The 23,320-nt window shown below is 38.2% G+C and overlaps 1 protein-coding gene across 6 annotated transcripts in view; it reads left to right on the plus strand.

The window, feature by feature from the left end:
- The window catches only part of GTF2E1 (general transcription factor IIE subunit 1), a 37,219-nt gene that overhangs the window by 10,313 nt on the left and 3,586 nt on the right, over positions 1-23,320 (plus strand). For all 6 annotated transcript variants that reach the window (XR_003908671.1, XM_029939401.1, XM_029939403.1 and 3 more), the window contains 2 exons: positions 13,320-13,521; positions 18,847-19,085. Coding sequence is in view for 5 of the 6 variants with exons in the window: in XM_029939401.1 (XP_029795261.1) it covers positions 13,320-13,521; positions 18,847-19,085 (441 nt within the window). In the remaining variant the exon portion in view is untranslated. The remainder of the gene's footprint in view (positions 1-13,319; positions 13,522-18,846; positions 19,086-23,320) is intronic.

The following is a 23,320-nucleotide window of genomic DNA, read 5'->3' on the forward strand; positions in this document are numbered from 1 at the left end:
ACACTTCCTATGGGGGGGGAAAAACCAGCATGTAATTTCTGTCCTTGATGGAATGTATTAAATAAGCAAACACCCCAACAAGGAAAACAAGTACTACAATGTAAAAATATTAAGAAAAGAAAACCCTCTCACATGCAAAAATGAAAGATGGCACACAAAGAACTCACATCTTTTCAAGCTTCAATAGTAAATATTCTGCTACTATGTATTAAATACTGCATGGTTTGCCCAAGCTAAGATGAAACCACATCATGAATCAATTAGCATTTTGCATTTTCTTTCATTATCTACTCTAAGTCATGCCTACTGCACCTCTAAACATTTCATTAAGTCCAATTATACAGCAAACACTCCCAAAATCTTGGTTCCTTAATGTACCAAACTCTCCTGTTTCTATCTAGTGTTCAAAATATGTTTTAATAGGTGTGGTTTCCCCCCACTCCCCCACATTTTTCTTTCCACCCCTTTTGGGCACTTTGTTTTTAGTTATATTTTGTTAGTATAGATATGATGCTTTGAACACTTTTATGCATATAGCATTTTATCTTTTAAGTTTTTCCTTGAGAAGAATTCTCGGTGAGAAAAGTAAGTAAAAGAGTATAGTTTTTATACTTCTTTTTAAAAAATATTTTTAATGTTTATTTTTTTTTGAGAGAGAGAACACAAGTGGGGAAATGGCAGAGAGAGAGGGAGACAGAATCCCAAGCAGGCTCCAGGTTCTGAGCTGTCAGCACAGAGCCCAACTGGGGCTCAAACCCACTAACTATGAGATCATGACCTGAGCGGAAATCAAGACGTAGATACTAAGCCACCCAGGAGCCCCAGTTTTTGTATTTCTTTAAAGGCATATGTGGCACTGTAGTTTTGTTGGGGGCTAAGAGGAGATAAATTTTAAAATAATTGTTTTTAATGTTTATATATTTTTGAGGGAGTGAGAACGAGAACAAGCAGGGGAGGGGCAGAGAGAGAGGGAGGCAGAAGATCCAAAGCAGGCTCCATGCTGAAAGCAGACAGCCTGATGCAAGGGCTTCATCATGAACCAAGGGATCTTGGCCTGAGCTGAAATCAGATGCTTAACCAACTGAGCCACCCAGGTACCCTAAGGAGATAAATTGTTCAGTGTTTGATTTAGAAATAGTTTGGAAGCCCCTATTACTGAATTTACCTAGAGACTGAGAATCACATTTTAAATAAACTTTTAAATAAGTTAAATTAATAAAAAAGACTCTTATAACTATGTATTTAATAAGGTTTTTAGAAATAGGAATTTAGAGGGGCGCCTGGGTGGCTCAGTCTGTTAAGCACCCGGCTTCGGCTCAGGTCATGATCTCATGGTTCGTGGGTTTGAGCCCTGCGTCAGGCTCTGTGCTCACAGCTCAGAGCCTGGAGCCTGTCTTTGGATTCTGTGTCTCCTTCTCTCTCTGATCCTCTCTTCCCTGCGCTGTCTCTCAAAAATAAATAAAATGTTTAAAAAAAAGAAATAGGAATTTAGAGATTATTTTTTCTAGTTCAGCTCATCAAATGATGTGTGTGTGGGTACACATGCCTGTGTTGTACTCTAGGGTTTGGAGGTTCTTATGAAATAATAAATCTGGGGATGTTTAGATTTCTAGAATATTTTAGATTGAGTACCAGGAAAGAATATTTAGCTTGTTTTGTGTGGCTCCATGAAAATAGAGACAGATTTTAGGATTCGTATAAAAGAAGTCTTTAATAACTAGTGGGAAAAGAAAATAAATGTCTAGTAAATAACTCTTAAGAACAGCTACAATGTTCTACTGGTTCTGAGTCACTTGGAATATCAAATAAACTCCATATCTACTTGGGATCTTTATATATAAATTTGGGGTTAAATCATGAGTTTTTTCTTGCCTTGTGACTGCAGGTAAAGCATTTTGGTTTATAAGTAGATCAGTTTCTTGATCCCCGTATCATGAAAAGCCCTCAATTTCGTAACCTAATATTTTTCAACTGTTAGGGTCCTGTATTTTTGCGACTCCTAAAGATCTGTTAATAATGTTTACATTTATACAGCAGGCTACTTTTTCCTGTCCTTACCTCTTGCTACTTGGGACAGGAGATGTCCTATAAGCAGTATTTTCAATTCCTTATATGCTAATAACACAACCACACACACATAAATATTTCTAGGATTATTTTCCTTGTTTGGGATTTGGAATCATGCCCAGGTTAGGTTCATTAAGAAATCATACTGGAAAGCTCACAACTGTGGATTTGTTCTGGGTGGGGGGAGGCGATTATTAAAATAAGTTAAAAAATGAAAACAACTTACAGAAAGTTACAGAAAGATAGTAAAGGAATAAGCATCTTCCTTCTTTTACCCTTCCACCTCTTCAAAACCTTTAGGTCTGATTTAAAAAAAAATTGTGTTGGTTTGATCATGAGGATTTGAGGGCTTTTTTTTTTTTTAATAAGACTTTTTGTGAGTTTTATCCTTTTTGTATTTTGATGCTAATTACATGGAAACTGATTTGTGAAAAGTTGCATTTTAGTTTGATGCTGGCAAATAATATCCTATTGATTATGGTCTTTCAAAAGAGTTGTATCAAAGCCACAGATTTTTCTGCCTGCTTACTGCATGTTGAGGTGGATTCGATTTAGGCCTGATTTAGAGAATTTATTGCAGGCTTTCGTATTTATGTAAGTACTATGCTTCAGTTTGTTGTTTTACCTCCCAGGCATTGTATATTTTTTCCCTTCATAGTGAGTTCCAGAATCTGAGAACATTGTATGACTATACCAAATCTAGAAGTGCCCATTTAAGGAAGGACAGAAGCCAGTTTCATTGATAAGTTGAGTTACAGAGTGTGGAGTTTTACTATGTACATCACAAATCCATTTGAGATCTTCTGAACTAAAAAATTTGTTAAAGCTACTTTTTTTCTTTTGCATGCAAAGGAATGAGTATTTTACAGTGTTAATACGTGTTCTCTGGCAAATTGTTAAAGGATAGTTTTTCAAGTACCTTTTTATTACAGGTGAAATAATTCTAGGAAATATATAACCATGTTCTTGTCATGTCTGTTGCTATTTTATAATAGTGTTTCTTTTTTCCATACATTTTCCCTTGCCCAATTACACTGAAGAAATTTGCTTTATGAAACAAAGTTTGGAAATTAGAATAAAAGGTAACTTTTGAAACTAGCATTTTAATACATATGCCTCTGAATATTTTGAGTTATAAAAGTTATAGGACTTGATGATGCTTTCAAAGAATAACCAAAGAGTGTGTGACTTTTGCATACTAGTTAAGAGGGAGTTGAATGCTTTGGAGGATTAAAAATAACATTTCTTTTCTTCTAAAAAATACATAAGTAATATGTTAATATAAACGTATTAAGGACTCAGGTAGTAGACAAATGACAGATCTAGATTTTCCACTCTGTCCTCTACCACTTAACCCAGTTGTCACTCTCACCACCTTTCATTGTGTTAACAACTATTGTTTTGTGTTTTCCCTTCCATTTCTTCTCCCTTATACCCCCAACTCCACCTCACTGCCCCGAAGTCCTTTTGAAGTCTAAGAAATCAAAGCGATTCTTTTTTTAAGTGATTCTTAATAAGTATGTTGTTGTTTTAACAGCTTATGGTTATTAAATATTGGTCAACTTCTGATAGTATTGTCACGGTTTTTTTAGGATACTTAATACATTGGGTCTTTTTGCATAATTATTAGTGTGTTCAGTTGCGATGTCATTTTCAGAAGTTTTGTTTCCTTTTTTAAGCAATGGCTATTAAACAGTAAAATGACAATGGATTAGTATTACAGAGTCTTGAGTTCTAGTCTTGGATTATGTTAGTAATTATTACCTTGGGTGAATCCTATAATCATTCTAGACCTTTTTTTAGCACGTATAAAATGATAAGTTCAGTCTTTCCTATACTGTATCTGGTTTCTCTTAACTCTCATTTTAGAGCACCCTTTGGTTTGGAGAATAGTTGATATTTAAAAAGAATTTTTTTAGTGTTTATTTTTGAGAGAGAGAGACTGAATACAGAGAGAGAGGGAGACACAGAATCTGAAGAAGGCTCCAGGCTCTGAGCTGTCAGCACAGAGCTGGATGCGGGGCTCAAACCTATGGACCGTGAGATGATAACCTGAGCGGAAGTTGGACACTCAACCAACTGAGCCTCCCAGGCACCCTGAATAGTTGATATCAAAGTATATAGAGGCTAGGGTTTTATCATTGTTTTTAGAGGATAATGTCAGTCACTTTGGGTTAATTTGAAAGCCCTTGAGTAAGAATTGAAACCATTGGTCATAGTAGTGTTCATGTAGAAAATATACTTTGTTTATGCTGTCTTCAAAAACTCTGTGGCGTAATGGAGAATAATATTTACATCTTTTTGTCAGTTTTATTTTCCAAAGCTTCTAGTTCCCTCCCTTTCTCCACATATACATAATCCATAAAATATTAAGTGGGGAGGGTACCTGTCCAAATATGCTTCCTAAGGTATATGGTGGTTGGATTTTTACATTGTGGCAAAATTAATCCCATATGTTAGTGATATGTCTTGAAGTTTTATAGTTTCCTTTTTATCTCAGTAAAATCCTAAGAGTTCTGGTCTGAGTTACTTGGTTTTAACATGGAACTATTAATTGCGTCTTGTTCTATTTTGTTTTTCCTGGAAGTTTTTTGAGTGAGTTAGTTTTTTCACAAGAGTGTCCAGAGAGGTTATCTTAGCCATTATCTCTTGCTTTGATTTCACACCATTCTCTAAGCTAGTCTTCTTGCTTTCACTCTTGCTGTCCATGTAGACTGTTTGTCACAGTAGCCAGTGATCCTTCTTAAAAAGCATATTAGGCTCTGTCTGTCACTCTTCTGTTCAAAACCCTCCAAAGGCTCTGCCCTCATTTAGAAACGTCTCAGTCCTTAACCGAACTTATAAGGACTTTTATCTGCCCCCCAAATTTGCAGATACTAATTTCTACCACTTTCTCATGAGTTCACTGCACGTCACTGTACTGGCCATCTTGTTTGTGCTTTGCCTGCACAGGCATACATACCTTCACTTCACTTGCCTTTTTCATGCTGTTTCCTCTTACCCACATATCTGCATGACTGGCTGGCTCCATTACCAGTTTCAAATCTCGTCTCACTTGCTGTATCAGAGGGGCCTTCCCCAAGTTTCCTATGTAATAGAGCATACCCCTTTTCATTGCCCTCCTTTCTCTTTATCCTCTTTTCCTGCTTTGGTTTTCTTTATTGTACTTATCAACACCTCATGTTATTTTTTGATCTTGACTAATTCCCCACTAGAATGTGGGCTCTACAAAAGCAGCTTCCTAGTCTTAGGAAGACCTAAAGGTGGGAAGTCAATCCCACTGTGTTGGGGTGAGGGCTGTGCGGCAGCAGACATCTGATCTCTGTTTCCTTGGCCAGCCTTGAGGATTTGGGCCACAACACGACTCCCGCTGCAATCCTGCAGCACCTGTGCCATATCAAGGCAATTGGGCTTATTTTAATGTTTTTAATAGAAAAATGGCTGAATAATATTCCAGTTGCAATTAATATTATGGCAGATCTTTGACAGTGAACTCTAGGCATTAGCTGATGACCTATTTAGAGTCATGAAGAATGAATGAAGAGAAAAGTATAATCCTAAATAATGTCCAATTGTTTAGGGAGTTGACTCATATCTTCTGCCCTTTTCCTCAATTGTGATAAATTTCCAAAACACTGTCTTTTTTTCAAACTAAGGAAGATAAACATTTTCCCCTCCTTTGGTTTTATTTGTATTTACTCTTCCCTTAGCTGAATACTCACATAATTAAAATAAGTATGATATTTGCTAAAATGAGTAATGTGTTAGAAACAGTTAAGCAGAAGACCTTGGCCAGCATAATAAATTTTCTCCTGTGTTGAGCAAAAGAAAAATGTTGTTTGAATTTTGTTGAACTTTACTATGGTGTTTTTTGTTGTTGTTGTTGTTGTTGTTCCCAGCCCTTTTCTCCCCACCCCTTTCCCCTGCCCTCAATTCATTTTTGTTTTTACATTTTTTTTATTTGGGGAGAAAGTTAAAATGGTATAAACCACTTCTTTCCCTTCTTCCTTCCTCCTCCTCCCTCTCATGCCCATAGTTAGGTCTCCATTTCTTTTCTCATTTTGGAGTATAACTTACCTTCATAAGAAGAGCCCTGAGTCATAGGAGTGAGGCATTCATGTACTACGGAATAGACAACCCTAATTGAAATATCTATTTGTGAAGGAACTTTTTCCTCCCAACTTTCGATACCTATTAGTTATATACAGTTGGATGTATTTTGATCCTCTGGTGAAGCTGACACATTAAGACTCAGCTGAGTAGGGGCTCCTTGGTGGCTCAGTTAGGTTAAATGTCCAACTTCAGCTCAGGTCATGATCTCACTGCTCATGAGTTCAAGCCCTGTGTGGGGCTCTGGGCTTGGATTCTGTGTCTTTGGTTCTCTCTGTCCTTCCCCTGCTCCCGCTCTGTCTCTCTCTCTCTCAAAAATAAATAAACATTAAAAAAAGACTCAGCTGAGTAAATGCTTAGCATGTGAAAGGCACTTAATGTTTGTTAAATTCTTTGTTCCAAATCTTCTTTCCTTGTGTTTTACATTTTAAGAAATTAGAGCCTACGTATATACCTGGAGGAAGTTTGCTAAATTGTAGCTGGTGGGGTAATAGGAGTTAGGAAAAGGGACATATAATTCAGTTCAGGATGGTGAAGTGTGTTTAGTCTTTTGAGTCAGAGATTTATATTTGAATCCAGCTTAGTGATTTTTGTTTTTAAGTTATGACCTGGTAAACTTAAGACTCTGAGTCTTTATTCCCTCTTATGCTAGATTTGGATAATACTATTGTCACAGAGTTGGCTGTGATGAACACATGCGAATATTTGTGAATAGTTTTCTTTGTTCTTTGTGGTTTCTAAGAGTAGATGATCAAATGCATTATCACTCAACTCCTATTTTTCTCCTAATCCCGTCACTTGTCATTTGTCATGCTTTGCCTTAGAGTCTTTGAGGACTCATTTTCTTCCTCCTGCCACATTCTTAAATCTCCTTTGCATGTTCTCCCTTATGTAGCTTGGATTCACTGTTACCAATTTTTGCCTTGGTCTTGAAAGAAAAGGCGACACAGAGCTCTGAGTTTTAGCTTGTTTCTTCTCTCATGCTTAAGTAGTACCTTCTGTATACACTACATAGTGCAGAGTGGTCCAGTTACAAGAAGAGTTGGGATATTTATCATATTGATTACTTTACAGCAGCTCTCCACCAGGAGTATGTGTTAAAATTTCTTGTGAAACTTTTAAAATTTATATTCCTGAGCCTACTCCAGACCTACTGAGTCAGCATCTCTTGGTAGAGCCTGGGAATTATTTAAAAATAATTATTATTTAAAAATAATTTTTAGGGTGCCTGGGTGGCTCAGTCGGTTGAGCGTCTGACTTTGGCTCAGGTCATGATCTCACAGTTCGTGGGTTCGAGCTCCGCATTGGGCTCTATGCTGACAGCTCAGAGCCTGGAGCCTGCTTCTGATTTTGTGTGTCTCTCTCTCTCTCTCTGCCCCTCCCCTGCTCATGACCTGTCTCTCTCTCTCTCTCTCTCTCTCTCTCTCTCTCTCTCTCTCTCTCAAAAATAAATGTTTAAAAAATTTTTTTTAAAATAATTTTTATGTTAACAGTTAAGAACTGGCTGCTTGTTGGAAGACCATCTCAAGCCACCAAGACAGATCAACATTTATAAATGTTAGTTTTGATGACCTTATCTTCTTTCCCAAAATCTTTTAATCACTTTCCTATTACTCAGAAATAAAGTCAGAATGAAGCATGATGTTCAAGACTCACTATGACCATCGTAGTTTATCCTGTTAATTCTGTTTTTTACCATTCTTTTTGTTACTTCTATTCCTACTATACCGAAACTTCATTATTTTCAACTACCCGATTCTCTTATGATGATCTAGAATGTCTTGTTCTCCTCCCCCTTCCCCTGATCTCCGTAACAAGTGCTTTTCTTCTAAATTCTACCTTAAAAGGCACAGCTTCCATTGTGCTCTGAGCCAGAAGTCAGAGTTCTTTGAACCCGCGAACACTTATGTGCTTTATTCGGCACTGACCCCAGCTGTGTATCTCCAGATATCTTTCATCTCTACTAAACTTGAAGTTTCTTGAGGATAGGTTTTGTGTCAGTGTGTGATCACCACCACGTACTCAGGAGTATCCTACTACAGACCCACCCACCTCCACCACCACCTCTGATTTTTGGAAGGCTGATTTGCATTCTTTAATATGTCCTGAAATTTATTAAAAATGTTGCTGGTATGTTAAGGTAGTCTTAAGTCTTTTTCCATAAAATGCAAAATTTCTTATTTTTCTTCATGGATGCCAGATCTGGCTTTTGATAGGCTGGTTCTTGTTTACAGCTGTGTTTTTGTGGTAAACATAGGACTCAAGGTGTCAGGCTAACTTCCTCTTGTAATGTTTGCCAGACATAGTAATTGTTGGGAGTCAGTACTTCATGATTTTGTCATGATATGCATGCCTTGCAAGCAGAGGTACCGACTGCCTTTTTTGGGACTTTCTTTTTCATGGATGTTTATGTAGTGAGCAGCCTTGGAATATACATTGTTTCTCTCCTTAGCAAAGGGCAGGTTTGCTTATTCTTCAGAATCATAAAAATAAAGTCTTTCTCCTGACCATGTTTTCTTAGTGCCCAAGATAGTAAAGATGACATCACCCTCTAGAGCACCCTCTAGAGGAAAGGCATGTTTTTGCCCATTATAAAATAGAGTTCCTTAACTTGAGAGTCTCCTGTAACATGACCCACACTGCATGTACAGTTGTCACTTGGCCCTCTTTGTGTCACCCAGTGGGAATTGGAACTCAGGGAATTGGCACAAAAGTTGAAACTGGATACTCCTATTGCCATGAGTAATAAAGTTCTTTATTTCTGACCTGGAAGTTGTAGTCTTTCTCCAGCATCCATGAAACTGCAGCATAACCTGTTAGCTGCAGTTAGTTAGTTACAAGTGGGGTAAAGATCTAAGATCGTCCACAGTTCTTGACAGTAATATAAAAGCCACTCTTTTCAGAACTGCAAAATAGGCCTTGCTGTAAATAACTCTTGTTAAATCTTAGTCTCAGGGGCGCCTGGGTGGCTCAGTTGGTTAAGTGTCCGACTTCGGCTCAGGTCATGATCTCACAGGTTCATGGGTTTGAGCCCCACATTGGGCTCTGTGCTGACAGCTAGCCCAGAGCCTGGAGCCTGCTTCAGATTCTGTATCTCCCTCTCCCTGACCCTCCCCTGCTCATGCTGTCTCTTTCTCTCTCAAAAATAAATAAAAACATTAAAAAAAAATTTTAGTCTCAGTTAAGCCTGGCTCTGGAAACTTACCTGGATGAGGCTAGAATTCCTCATGACTACATACCATCTTCTCTGTCCCCCCATTTGGGGGGGAGTTAAAAGACTGATATTCTGAGATTACCTTCTATAACAGTAATCTTTTTCTCTGTCTCTTTTCCCAAAATAAAAGCATTGCTATTTTATATGGAGGAGCTACACTGACAAACGTGTTGATTTGTTTACCTAAAGCTGAAGTTTGGAATATATGCTGTCTTCAAAAGAAATGGGACTTTGTGAGGATTTTAAAAAAATTTTGGTTGTAACATGGCAACTTTAATGATAAATAATCTAATAAACTAGATAAATAATATATTATGTTGGATGTTGAGAAATGTTAAGGGAAAAAAAGGACAGGGCAGTGGTAAAATGTTAGATATTGTTGGCTAAGGAAGACCTCACCGAGGTGACGTTTAAGTAATGACCTGAAGTAAGTTGGGAGACTAGCCATTTGACTATGTGGAGGCACTACATCCCGAGCAGAGCGAACAGTAAGTTCAAAGGCTCTGCGCCAGGTGTGTCTGGTGCAAGACCTTGGGGAGGCTGGTAGTGACGCTTTGAAGACACACAATGAGAGGATTTTTAGTGTCATCATTTGTCTTAGCTGACTTTCTGCGCCTCACCAGAGCATTGGCTTTTAGGTTTATCTGTTAGGTACTTCTTCACTTGTGGAAGGGGATTTTTTCCTTTAAATATATTTTTGAAAACTACTGAATTAGCCAATTTTCTGCATTATTCTCTAGTTCTCATTGGTGGTCTCTGTAAGTGCCAGTCTTTCAACAGTGAACGTAAGTCCTACATCAGTGTGTGTGTTTTTTTTTAAGGTTTAAAAAATATTTGTTTATTTTTGAGAGAGAGAAGGGGGAAGGGCAGAGAGAGAGGGAGACACAGAATCCAAAGTGGCCTCCAGGCTCTGAACTGTCAGCACAGAGCCCGATGTTGGGCTTGAACTCATGGACTGTGAGATCATGACCTGAGCCAAAGTCAGACGCTCAACCCCCAGGTGCCCTGAGTGTGTGTGTGTTTGTATGTGTGTTTTCAGTTCAGCAAGTATTTGAGAGCTGATTTTAGACCTCCCTTAAATGATTTATTTTTTCACTTTTACGTGGTTATATTCTTCATATTTTTGTTGAAGAGAAGAGGCTAAGGCAGCTAGGAATAGTCAGAGAATAAGAGAGCATACCAACTAAAACCTATCTAGCTTAGGTTATTAATTATCCTTTGTTACTAAATGTAAAAGCTGGTTTTCTATTCTTGTTGACCCTGAAAAATTAACACCATACCATTTCCTCCTTGAAACACTGTCCTTGTCCCTCTGGTTGTACCATTTTTCTCAACGCTTCTTCTTTCCTTGGGTTTATTCCTTGACTTCCTATGCTGCTCCCTCCTCTTAACTTCTTTGGCTACTCTGATCTACTTTATAGCTTTAGTTACCTCCATGTTGATTTCTCCTGTCAAAATTTCCAACTCCCATTCTTGAGCTCTAAGCATTTATAATAAGTTGGCTTCTAACACACCCATTTTGATGGCCAGTGGGATATATAGATTCAGATATAAAAAGCAAATTTTAATCTCTTCCCTGCAAAGCAAAGGGAACTTCTTCTGTCTCTCTTTATTTTGGTAAATAGTATCCTTGTCTAGTTACATAAGCTGGAGTTTTTATGCTGGTGTCCATTAGTCAAAGACCATCAGGTACACACCCATAGGTAAACAAAGTGGGTGTATTGATGCTTTCTGTAGCAAGGGAAGCCATACACCATGAGGAAGCTTGGAGTGTTTCATTAAGACCAGGCTGGACAGACTTAGAGAATTGGGGCTTTTGTTAGGTAATTTGGGGGGACGATTAGGAAAATGGTGGGGGATTGCTTTGCTTTGGGTGCTGTTAAACAGTGGGGATAATTCTATGATTGGGTGTCTTAATAAATCTTTTCTAGGAGATGAGAAGGACAGGGTGAGGCTAGAACTCTAATTTGTAAAGCAGCAGCAGTCATGTTAGCTGGGATTTTTTTGTGGTTGTACAGAGATCTTGTTTTTATCTGTACTCAGACTCAGACTCAGACAGGCTTGGTTTTGCCTCACTTCCATCATGGACACACAGAAGACCTACCTCATCTGATGTCGGTGATCTGTGAGCTGCTGTCTGACAGAAAAATATCACAACCTGCCTATGAGTGCTAGGCCACCTTCCAGCTGTGAGGAGCTGCGTTTCTTTATCTTTCTCATGTATTTGGAATAGATGTAAAAGATTAGGCACCATTTGGGCAGCAGGAAGAGGGATGAAGGATATTTTAGACAGGGCATATGAACAAAGAATTTACATGACATTGGCTTTCTGTGTATGAGAAGCAGCAAAGAAACTTTTTCTATGTGAAATATGTGAGTAGGACCTAGTGTTATGTTGAGGCAGAGATGCCTAGTTTACTTTTTCCGTACCAGTAAAAGAGATTGGAAGGGGTTATGTATCAATCACATATAGAGCTTTTTAAAGCTAAATGTTTGTGTGCTTACTGTGCACCAGGCACTAAGGACATAGGTGATCTCTTTTAATCCCTCAGGTAAATTGGGTTAGAAATGAAGGATGCATATCTCTGGCTTTGGGAATAAGAACCAAACTGGAGATCCAAGTAGGAGTAGTGGTGTGGACTGCTAAGTAATGTAAGAGTATAATTTTCAGCGTAATAATTTGGAATAGTTTGGGTTTGAATCTGCCCCCTACACACAGTTAGTAGTTGTATGATCTTAAGCGAATGACTTAACCCCTTAGAACTTCTGAATTTTACATACTTAAATGGGCAATAATTATACAAACCTTACAGAGTTTGTAATAACTTAGTACAAGGTATACAACAGCTGCTGTAACTACTTTTATTGGCTGTGTGACTTCGGACCAGTCACAAAACTCCTCAGAGCCTCAGTTCTGATGTCACTTTTCAGAATTGCTGTAAGGATCAGAAAATGTACCCAGAAGCATTTTATACACAGGAAGCACTATGTAAATAAAATAAATTTTAATGTCTAGGATGTCATCTCTCAAGTGTTTGAATTTACTTGGCAGGTCAAGGACTCTGGTTGGGTTATGATGTGTTGAGGTCAAATTATACAGGGTTTGAGTATTAGGATGAGAAATTTAGATGCTATGGATTTAGAAATTCAGCCACTGCATAGACTTTAGGAAGAGAAGGGGGATGAGAGGACAAAAGTGGCATAGGAAGGTTGGAGTTGGAGAGCGAGAACGTAGGGGTTCAAAGACCAGATTGAGGCAGCTATTTCAGGCTAAGTAATGGGGGCCTAGACTAGTGAAATGACAGCAGAAATGGAAAATCTGAGCTATTCTAAGGAACTCGAAGGAATTACTACTAATTTAGTTACAAGTTGAGCGTGAGGGATATAGAAATAAGAACAATAAAGACTTCTTGAACTTTAACTTGGGAAGGGATTGGTTAAATTTGTTTAGATATAATGGTTAATAAGTTTAGAGGAATAGCCTGTGACAATGTTCAGGATGCCTAGATACTTGACTTTAGGTTTTTACTTGGCTTTCCTCATGATGCAGGCTCCAATTTGTAATGTGCAAAAAGAAGGCTACTGGAGAAGGGTACATATTTCAGTAGTAAGTTGTAAAGATTTTGGTTTTAAGTTAAAATAAATGTAAACATGTTAGAAATATGAGTAAAAGCTTTGCTGTGCTACATTGAGAGATGAAATTACTTTAAAATGGATAAAAAATGATAGATGGAAAGATATATGATAAATATTGATTGTAGAAGCTCATTGGTGGGCATGTGGATGTTCATTATAAAATTCTTTCAACTTCTCTGTATTTGAAAGTTTTAATAATAATATGTTAGAGGAGGATGGAGATATAAACTATTTGCTAAGGGCTAGTCTTGAGAATTTCTCTTGCCTGACCTGACTTTTGTTTTCTCTGTAGGAACTTTCCGCTGTACATTTTGCCATACAGAGGTAGAAGAGGATGAATCAGCAATGCCCAAAAAAGATGCACGCACACTTTTGGCAAGATTTAACGAACAAATTGAGCCCATTTATGCTTTGCTTCGGGAAACAGAGGATGTGAACTTGGCCTATGAAATACTTGAGCCAGAACCCACAGAAATACCAGCCTTGAAACAAAGGTGAGTGAGTGTAGGTCCTGTGCTCCTGGGAAGAACACTTTGAAGCTTGCCCTTGTTTTAACCACCTGTATTTTGGAGAGCAGAAGTGAGGAAGTAATCTACCCAGATTCACCTGTACTGAATATAGAGCAGTGTGGGCCTTAGGCAAAATCTTTAAATGACTAGTCAAGTTTGACTTTAACTATTCACTCTGCTTGGACCTGCTGCAACTCAGCCAGTTGTTTGCTAATCCTAAATTGGTAGTGCCTCTTGGGTATATTTCAATTTTCCTAGCCAAATTTTGAAGGATGAAGTTCTTTAAGGAATACAGCATTTGCTTTGTTTTTTCTTTGAAGCATTTTAATCATACATTTCTTGCCTTCCTTAGTTTTCAAGGCAACTTCTTTGAAAGTAAAGTATAGTAGGTGTGACATATAAGCTAATACTTTCTTTTTAATGGGTTAATACTTTTTACTATGGCTCCCTATTTTTATTATCTACCACAGAAAGTGGTTTATATTCTTTTAAGAAAACATAAATGTGAACTGGGGTCACGGAGTGTTCTCATACTCTACCCCTTTTCTTTCTTCTTTCTAGTGTCCATCTGAGGGCTTAGGGTTTATATCCTTGCGTAGCTCCCCGTATTGTCACTGTACGCTTTCCAGGAGCTCTCTCAGTATTTTGTATGCTCTGATACTAATGTTATAGAAAAGCCGGTTCTGGGAGTTCTGAGCAAATTGAGATTCTTTTGGATAGTCAAAAACAATCCAAGTGTACAGAAACTTTGTATCTATATACTGTTATGAATTTGCTAGTCTGGCATCATGGATCAGTTAGGATGCCTTTACCTGTGATAACGGAAAACCAAACAAGAAGTAGCTTGAACAGTACGAAAAACTTGTCTAGTGTGACCAGAAGTGCTGAGGTAGTATGGTTCAATTAATTTCACAGTTCCGTTACATCCTCAAGGATCTAGATTTATTTCATGTTTATACTCTGTTGAACTCAGCCTGTTGGTTGTCCTCTTGGGACCATGAGGGGAGCTAGCTTAAGATGGCTCTGTCTTTCTAGGTATCACATGTAGAAGAAAATGTCCAAATGTAGAAAAAAACACTTTCTTCCTGGTGTCCCAATTTAAGATTGAAGAAGGCTTTCCCAGAGGACAACCTTAAGCCTACCTTTATCCCTTATGTCTCACTAGCCAGAATTGTTTATATGTTTATTTCTAAACCAGCATCTGGTAAAGGAAGTGAGATCACACCTCCTAGGGCTGAGGAAGGTCCCCGAGTCCTTTGGAGCAAATGGCTGTCTGTATTTGAATAAGGCCAATAAAGAGAGAAACCACAATTTGTAGGCAACTAATACCATCCACATCACAGATAGCCTTCAATTATTATTATTGGTCATTGATCTCTTATCAGGAATTTATTTTGTATATCTTTTTCTGTTGACTTGAGTAATACTGTAACTCTAAAGTGGAAGCCTATGAGGCAAATTGATTTTACAAACACATAATTTTCTAAGCCTGTAGGTTATTTTATATTGAAATATGACTCAACATTGTCTTCATTGTTTTCTACACAATGTAATACTATCTGCAAATTATTCTTGTGTTTCCTCCTCTGACTACAGTTACTTTCCTAGTTGTGAAGATGCTTTCCCACTATAATATCATTCATTCACCACCACCACTGACATCTTGCCGCTAATATTCCCCTCCTACTACTCACAGTTCACCTCCCATTCCAGGACCCTTCTTTGGACCCTCACTCCATGCCAGAGACAAGTCTTAGTGGTACAGTGATGCTGGAGGCCCAACAGCAGTTCTGTATCTAGTCAATTGGTTTCTACTTAGAAATAATGGTTACTTCAGGGATGAAGAAGGATACGGAAATAGAGGAAGTAAACAGCCAGTAAAGGCTATCCAACAGGTTAGTCACTAGGGAAGAAAGGCAGCAATAGAGGCAGGCAAGAGAGATAAAATGGGATACCTGGAGCTGCCAGCCATAGCTAAGTCCAGTTGTTTCCATGTGGTCGGGAGAAGAACCATTGGAACTAGTTAGAAGGTGTTACCCTGGTGGAGGTGGCCTCACCAAGCATTTGAGAAGCTCCACTGCCTGGATATGACATCTTGAAAGTGGTATGGATTTAGCCTTTCTGTACTGTAGGATAATGATTCTGTATTGGGTGTTTTGCCTTAGGCATAAGAAAAGAACTATCAGTAGAGTGGCATGAGAGCTCAGAGATGAGAGTAATTCACTGATTTTTTAAAAGTGACTTAATTTAATTTGGTTATGGATCTGTAACCAACTAAATTCTAACTTATCCCCAGGTTAGAAAACCAAAGGCTAAAACCTCAGAGCTGATGGACAGTTACAGACTTTCAGCAAGTCAACTCATTGGTGATATTTAAAGTCTTTCTGTCTTTCTGAAGTGGAATTCTTTTCAGTAGTCTCTCCTTTTTTGTCATCTGTTACCTAACCTTCACCTTAAAGATCTTTAAAATTTTAGTTTGAAATAATAGTCCTCCTTAACCCTGAGTGAGTTATATGTCTTGAAAGTTCTAAAGTTTCTTAAATAATGTAAAAAGATTCAAAACTGAATTGTCACTTTTGTCATCTTTAAGTAGAATGTGTATGTTTTCTCCATAGGAAAAAATTTAAATATGCAGAAGAGGGGAGCCCACCTGTCTCTCATCTGGATTTTCTTTAGTGTCACATTTGCTGATAATTTGGACTTGTCTGTAACTGTGGTGAAGGTTGAGATAAAAATCTGTGCAGTCAATTCTCCCTGGTTAAAAATACCTTTAAAAAAATTCTTCCAAATTAAAAATTTTGTTTAACTTGTGGTCAAATAGCTCCTGCTTCAAACTGGAGTAAGTTTCCACAATGAAGTACTATAAACAAAGGAATTTTTAAAGTCTCCTGCTAACATTTGTTTTACATGTCCTGTTCTTTTTCTTCATTCTTCTTGTTTTTCTCTACCTAAGTACTGAATACTTGCTGACCTTCAGAAGGTAGTCTTCAGACTTAATGCTAAAGATAGAGCATAGATGAATACTATGTGTTCTAGATTTTATAGAGAGAAACAGTAGCTTTAGAAAGAGTAAATCATTTAAAAGTCTGGATGAAGGAAAGACAGATAAGGACAAGAATATAGTTGGCCAAGTCAGAGCTAGAGAAACATTGAGTGGGCAGAGAGAGACAAAAAAGGCATAAGGCTAGCTCAGGGAGACACATTTGGGGGCAGACAGGCTCAGAACAGCAAGATAAGGATGTTGGCTAAGAACAGAAGAGACATTAAAAGGAGTCCAGGAACCTAAGTGAGAAAGTAGAGGGTCAGAATGTAGAGGGAGTACAGAAACCTATAAATGCAGATCAGACCAAGAGAGAAGAGATGAGAAAGTAAAGTAAATGCATAAGGAAGACCAAAATTTAAAAAGCCAACGTGTACCAGAGCAAGCAGAGTCAGATTAGGGCAAAGGCAGTGGCATAGCCTTTTAGAAGACAACATGGAACCAGGAAAGAAATAGCTATGAGAGTGACTAGGAACAGGTATGGTTACATTGAGACATACATAGTAGAGAGTGCAAACAGTAACATTAGATGAATGCAGAAAGAAAGAAAAGGTAGGTAGAAACCAGTTAATTTTAACTGTAACAAGACTTTTAACTACAAGGCGCAAATAGATGAATTGGGTACAGAGAGATGCCTAGTAGGCCCAGACTCAGTAGGAGAGCAGATAATTGGAACAAAAAGGCTGTGAAACAGAATGGTGTACAAAGTCACCATGGGCACAAGCCAGAGGCACAGATAAACATGATTTGGGCAACTGGAAAGAGCATATTTTTTTGATAGCAAAAGTGGCAGTGGGCTTGTGAATATCCAGAGGGAGGACAGGAGGGATAGCGTAAGCCCATGATTACCTCCAGAGGGTGATCAGGCACAGTGTTCCTCGGTGTAAATGTAGTGGGTCAAGCAGATACATGGATGGAGATCTACGTCACAGAAATCTCACATAAGCTTGAGGTAAAAAACTCAAGTAGGTATTGGTGGGCTTAGGAAGAAGTAAAGAGCAATGAAGTAAGCAGAAATAAAGTAGGACCAAAGAGAAGGGAAAACAGTGAATGGTTTCTGAGACAGAGAAATACAGGACATAAAGCCAAATAAAGAAGTGTTCATTAGGTCCAGGTGAGACAGGGCTCCACACAAGAGACAGTCTAGGACCCATGGAAAAGATTCAGGGAAAAATGGAAGAGAAATACAGGAGAAACAAGCCAAGAGAGTCAGTTAGTAGATACTTGAGGGAATACAGCAAAAGGTATTGGAAAAGATACAGGGCGGGCACTAAGTAAGCAGGTAGTTCATGAAACATAAAGATAGTTTATGGGATAAAACATAGCTTTCTAAACAGAGATGGAGGGAGAGGTATGCATAGAAGTTAATGCAGAAAAAGTATCAGTGGCAGGCAGAGAAAGACCAGGCGTGAGCTTCGACACACAGAGAATCAGGTACATTAAAAAGAATGTGGAATGGACGGAAAGTGAAACAAGCAGATAAAACAAGGAATAGCAGAATGACTGAAAACTTGACTTAACTAATAGGAGGTAACGTAAGTGACTAGAGAAAAATAAGGAATGATCAGGCCTGGAACAGGCTAAGAAGATCATAGGTGGCAGAGGTAAAAAGCAAAACAAAATAGACTGAGAAATAGATCCTGGTTACTATAGGGTAGTAATAATGGTTGGGGATGGATATGAGAGTCAGCACAGGTACAGGAATGGAAAGATACAACTGAGTAGAAAAGAGGTTAATTGTGCATAATGATATGCCTTATTTGGTGAATACCAGGAGACCAACATGAATTCTAAGTTAAGGCTGTTTTTTTAGAATACTTTGCTAGCTTCTTAGCACACAAAGAGAAAAACACAGAACCACTCTGAATCATTCTTGGTTCAGGTGAGAGAGTGTTTTTAAAAATGTAACGTGTTTTGTTTGTTGAGGATTTTTTTGTTTTTAAACAAAGTACTCATGAAAGGTATAACAAGGATTTTTGCCAGACTAGTGTCTTTAAGTAGATTATGCCACCTTTATTACTCTCTCCTCTTCTTAAGTAGATTTACTGAAACATCTTAAATTATGAAGCCTCATTAATCCAGTTTTTGAGGAAGGTAAATACGATACCCTGAGTTGTAAGAGGTTTCTCAGGATTGTTTAAGCATGTGTGCATGATTGCTAGACAGCACTTATTTGTAATTATTCAGTAACTACCCCCCAGCTGCACTTGTTTCCCAATACCAAGACTTTACTTTTTCTTCTTTCTGCCCTCTTCTAATCTTTTTTATAGCAAGGACCGAGCAGCAACTACTGCTGGAGCCGCTGGCCTGGCAGGTGGGCACCACCGGGAAGCGTGGGCCACCAAAGGTCCCTCCTATGAGGACTTATACACTCAGAATGTTGTCATCAACATGGATGACCAGGAAGATCATCGAGCCTCACTAGAGGGAAAATCTGCCAAAGAGAGACCCATTTGGTTGAGAGAGAGCACTGTCCAAGGAGCATATAATTCTGATGAGATGAAGGAAGGTAAGGGTAGAAGTCAGTAAAATGAATGTCTTGGCTTCAGTAGAAAATGAACTTGCCTTAGTGGGCAGTTCTTAGTTTTATTGGTAACTTGTTATGTTTGTTTTGTAAAACATGAGCATTATAGCAGGAAATAAGAAATTAAGCAATACGCATTAAAACCAACAAATATATATTTGTATTACCCTTCAACTTAGTTGAAATAATAAAACATTTTTTAAATCTCTACTTTTAGATTTAAGAAATTGCTATTTCATTGTCTTAAGTTTGTGGAAAAGTGCTATTACATTCAAAGTGGCCAAATTCACCTCTTCTTTATTCTTTTGTTGCCCTAACTTCTATGCCTTTTTATTTCTCTGAATTGGGAGCCAAACTCTATTCTAGTGCAAACTTTAATATGTTGTCTTCTCCTGAATGCGAAGGAGTTTGTGCTCTCCAAAATACAAAAAAAGAAGTACCTGAGTAAAGGATTAGGGATTCTTTCAATCCAAGGAGATTGACAGAACGCCATATTAGATTTGAGAAACCTCAGTGATCCATAAAGGGTTGAGAATTGCATAATAACCAGCAGTTTGAGAACTACAACAGTTTGCTTTTTAAAACTTTAAAGATTCAAAGACTTTGGGTGGTGAGGTTTGGAAGTATATCGAATATACAAGACTCAGGCTGGACAAAGATTACTCTGAAACTGGGAAGCAGAGATGAAAGGGAGTCTGTACCTCTGGTTATGTTTCATCAGCATTAGAACATTCCCAGGTTATGTATCATTTCTAACATGTCATCTGAGTATTGTTCTGGAATGGTAAAGAGTGATCAGTAACTGTAAACCACTTGTTTTTTGTTATTCCTCTAACCTCTTTTCCCTTTATGATTAGCATTTCTTTACGTACATAGTATACTAATAATTAAAATAGTGTGGAGTTGGGTGGTGACGGTAAAATCAGGTAATACCTCTACTGTAATTCTCTTTGGTATTTGAATTCTAGTTGGAAAAAAAGTTTTTCTTGGGAATCACACTGCACTCTCTTTCCTACTGATTAGCTTGGCTCTGATGTTTAGCTATTTTGATTCAAATTGTTTTAGATTATATAGGAATGAGGCTGTCAACTATTGAGGAGGCTTATTTTCTCCAACTTGGCCTCTTGCCTGTTCTTAAAGCTACCAAACCTTTTCTTTGAACTTAGAAACAAAACAGTTAGCCTATATCATATGTAATTAGGCTTGTAAGCTTAACATTCAATGTTTTCAGTTCCTAGAATGATAGAATTTGAATCATAAGGGCCTTTTTTATTTTTTTTGAATGGTTTCATTTTATTTTTAAAATTTTTTTTAAAATACTTTATTGTCAAATTGGTTTCCATACAACACCCAGTGTTCTTCCCCACAAGTGCCCTCCTCCATCACCACCACCTCTCTTCCCCCCTACCCCATCAACCCTGTTTATTTTCAGTATTCAATAGTCTCAAGTTTTGCATCCCTCTCTCCCCCCAACTCTCTTTCCCTCTTCCCTCCTCCTGGTCCTCCATTAGGTTTCTCCTGTTCTCCTGTTAGACCTATGAGTGCAAACATATGGTTTCTGTCCTTCTCTGCCTGACTTATTTTGCTTAGCCTGACACCCTCAAGGTCCATCCACTTTCCTACAAATGGCCAGATTTCATTCTTTCTCATTGCCATGTAGTACTCCATCGTGCATATATACCACATCGTCTTGATCCACTCATCAGCTGATGGACATTTAGGCTCTTTCCATGTTTTGGCTATTGTTGACAGTGCTGCTATGAACATTGGGGTACATGTGCTCCTATGCATCAGCACTTCTGTATCCCTTGGGTAAATCCCTAGCAGGGCTATTGCTGGGTCATAAGGGAGTTCTATGGATAGTTTTTTGAGGAGCCTCCACACTGTTTTCCAGAGCGGCTGCACCAGTTTACATTGCCACCAACAGTGTAGGAGGGTGCCCGTCTGTCCACACCCTCGCCAGCATCTATAGTCTCTTGATTTGTTCATTTTAGCCACTCTGACTGGCGTGAGGTGGTATCTCAGTGTGTTTTGATTTGTGTTTCCCTGATGATGAGTGATGTTGAGCGTTGTTTCATGTGCCTGTAGGCCAGATATCTGGATGTCCTCTTTGGAGAAGTGTCTGTTTACGTCTTCTACCTATTTCTTCACTGGTTATTTGTTTTTTTTGGTGTGGAGTTTGGTGAGTTCCTTGTAGATTTTGGATACTAGCATAAGGGCCTTTTTAAAAAGTCATAGTCTACCCATTTCAGATATGTGAATATTTCTATATAAATTAGGATATAAGATGTCTAAATTTGTTTAAGTTTTGTGATAAAATAGCCTCTTTCTAGTGCATGTGTAAAGTGAGTCTTACTTGTCCAACACTTTTGTTTTCTAATGTTTATTTATCTTTGAGAGATAGAGACAGAGTGTGAGTGGGGGATGGTCAGTGGAAGAGGGAGACACAGAATCTGAAGCAGGCTCCAGGCTCTGAGCTGTTAGCGTAGAGCCCGAAGTGAGGCTGAAACTCATGAACTGTGAGATCATGACCTGAGCTGAAATTGGATGCTTAATCAACTGAGCCACACAGGCACCCCATGTCCAACACTTAATTTTCCTCAGACTTCAAGTCATTTTAATATCTTTCAGAATTTTATAGACTTTCTCATGTGCTCATTACTATACTGAAAGCTGCTTTCCTTACAAATAGTCCTCTTCCCCAAAGCCACCTCCATTTTTTGTTTTATTTAATTGTCTTTTTCTGGACCTTTTCCCACCATAATAACTTGCAATCCAGTAACCAGAACAAAACATGTTATCCGTGTATAAATTCATCATTAATGATACTTCCAGTATCCTGGTTTTTACCTGATGCTTTACTTGTTGCTCTGGGTCTAGAAGCTTATTAACAAGTTCAGAAACATGTACAGAGATTTTTAAAGACCCTCCTCTGCCCTGTATATCAGATAGCGTAGACCTGGTCTTTTCAATACATTTTGGATTATTATTTAGTAGGCAAATTTTCTTACACTTGACAGTATAGAAAGAAACCTGCCAGTTTTCTGCCCACTTACACAACTTTCAGTTCTTCCTATGTTTGTTTGTTTTTTGCCACCAGCTTGGCCTTTAAGCCTCCAGAATTGTTTAGCATCATCAGTGAACTTCACAGTTTCCTGTTACACACCTTCTTTGTAATTTATAACTCTATTAAATGAGACTGTGCCTAGAACTAATGTTTCTACTTTACCATCCAGAAATTTGCTCATTTATCCTTATTTTCTTTCTGTCTTCATTGGTAACAGAATGGTTCCTTTTTTCCCCAAACCTCTCAAGACCTTGTCATAAATCTTTTAGATATGACTATTTAGTTTACAAAAGTAAATTGCTTTGCCTCTACTTTTATATTTACTTTAAACATTACTCAAAATACTATGTCGGTAATATTAAGCTTATTGGAAAATTCTTATCAAAGCAATGATTGCCTTAGAGACAGTTCCTTGTCTTTTTTTCCCCCTGTTGAAATACTGCATTGACAGTAAGGACTCTGGGGTTGGGGGCCGGGGGGGAGCCTCAGCTTTCAGCAGTATTTTAAAGTAGTGAAGTTTGACTTTAATTCTTGTTTTTACATCCATGTTATCAAAAGCCTATTTTCTCTAAGTTGAACCTTTAACTTCTCAGTTTTGTTTCCCTTTCTGTCTCTTAGTTGCCCAATCTCTTCTCTCAGGAGTTCTACACTTTCTAAATGGTCTAGGATTACACTAATCCATTCTAATGTGTTAATAAGAAGATGCTTTCACTTCATTCATAGCCAGAATTGGTCATTTATTTATTTGTTTTGAGAGAGAGCATGCCAGTGTGCAAAATTGGGAGAGTGGGAAAGAGGAAGGGAGAGAATCCCAGGCAGGCTCCGCACTGTCTGCCACACAGTCTGTGTGGAGCCCAATGAGGGGCTCAGACTCGTGAATGTGAGATTGTGGCCTGAGGCCAATTCAGACACTTACCTGACTGAGCCACCCAGGTGCCCCATTTCTGGGCTTTCTGTTGCTGATGATGAAGATAGATAACACTAATCAAAGTGCCAGGTTTATTCTAAGCACTTCACAGATATTCACTTAGTCCCCACAATTATCCAGTAGGTATATACTATTTTTTCCTTTTGTGTACTTGAGAAAATTGAAGCAGAGAAAAATGAAGTAACTTGGCCAAAATCATACAGTTAATAAGTGATAGAGTCAAGA

This window comes from Suricata suricatta, chromosome 5, assembly GCF_006229205.1.
Source record: "Suricata suricatta isolate VVHF042 chromosome 5, meerkat_22Aug2017_6uvM2_HiC, whole genome shotgun sequence".
Lineage (NCBI taxonomy): Eukaryota > Metazoa > Chordata > Mammalia > Carnivora > Herpestidae > Suricata > Suricata suricatta.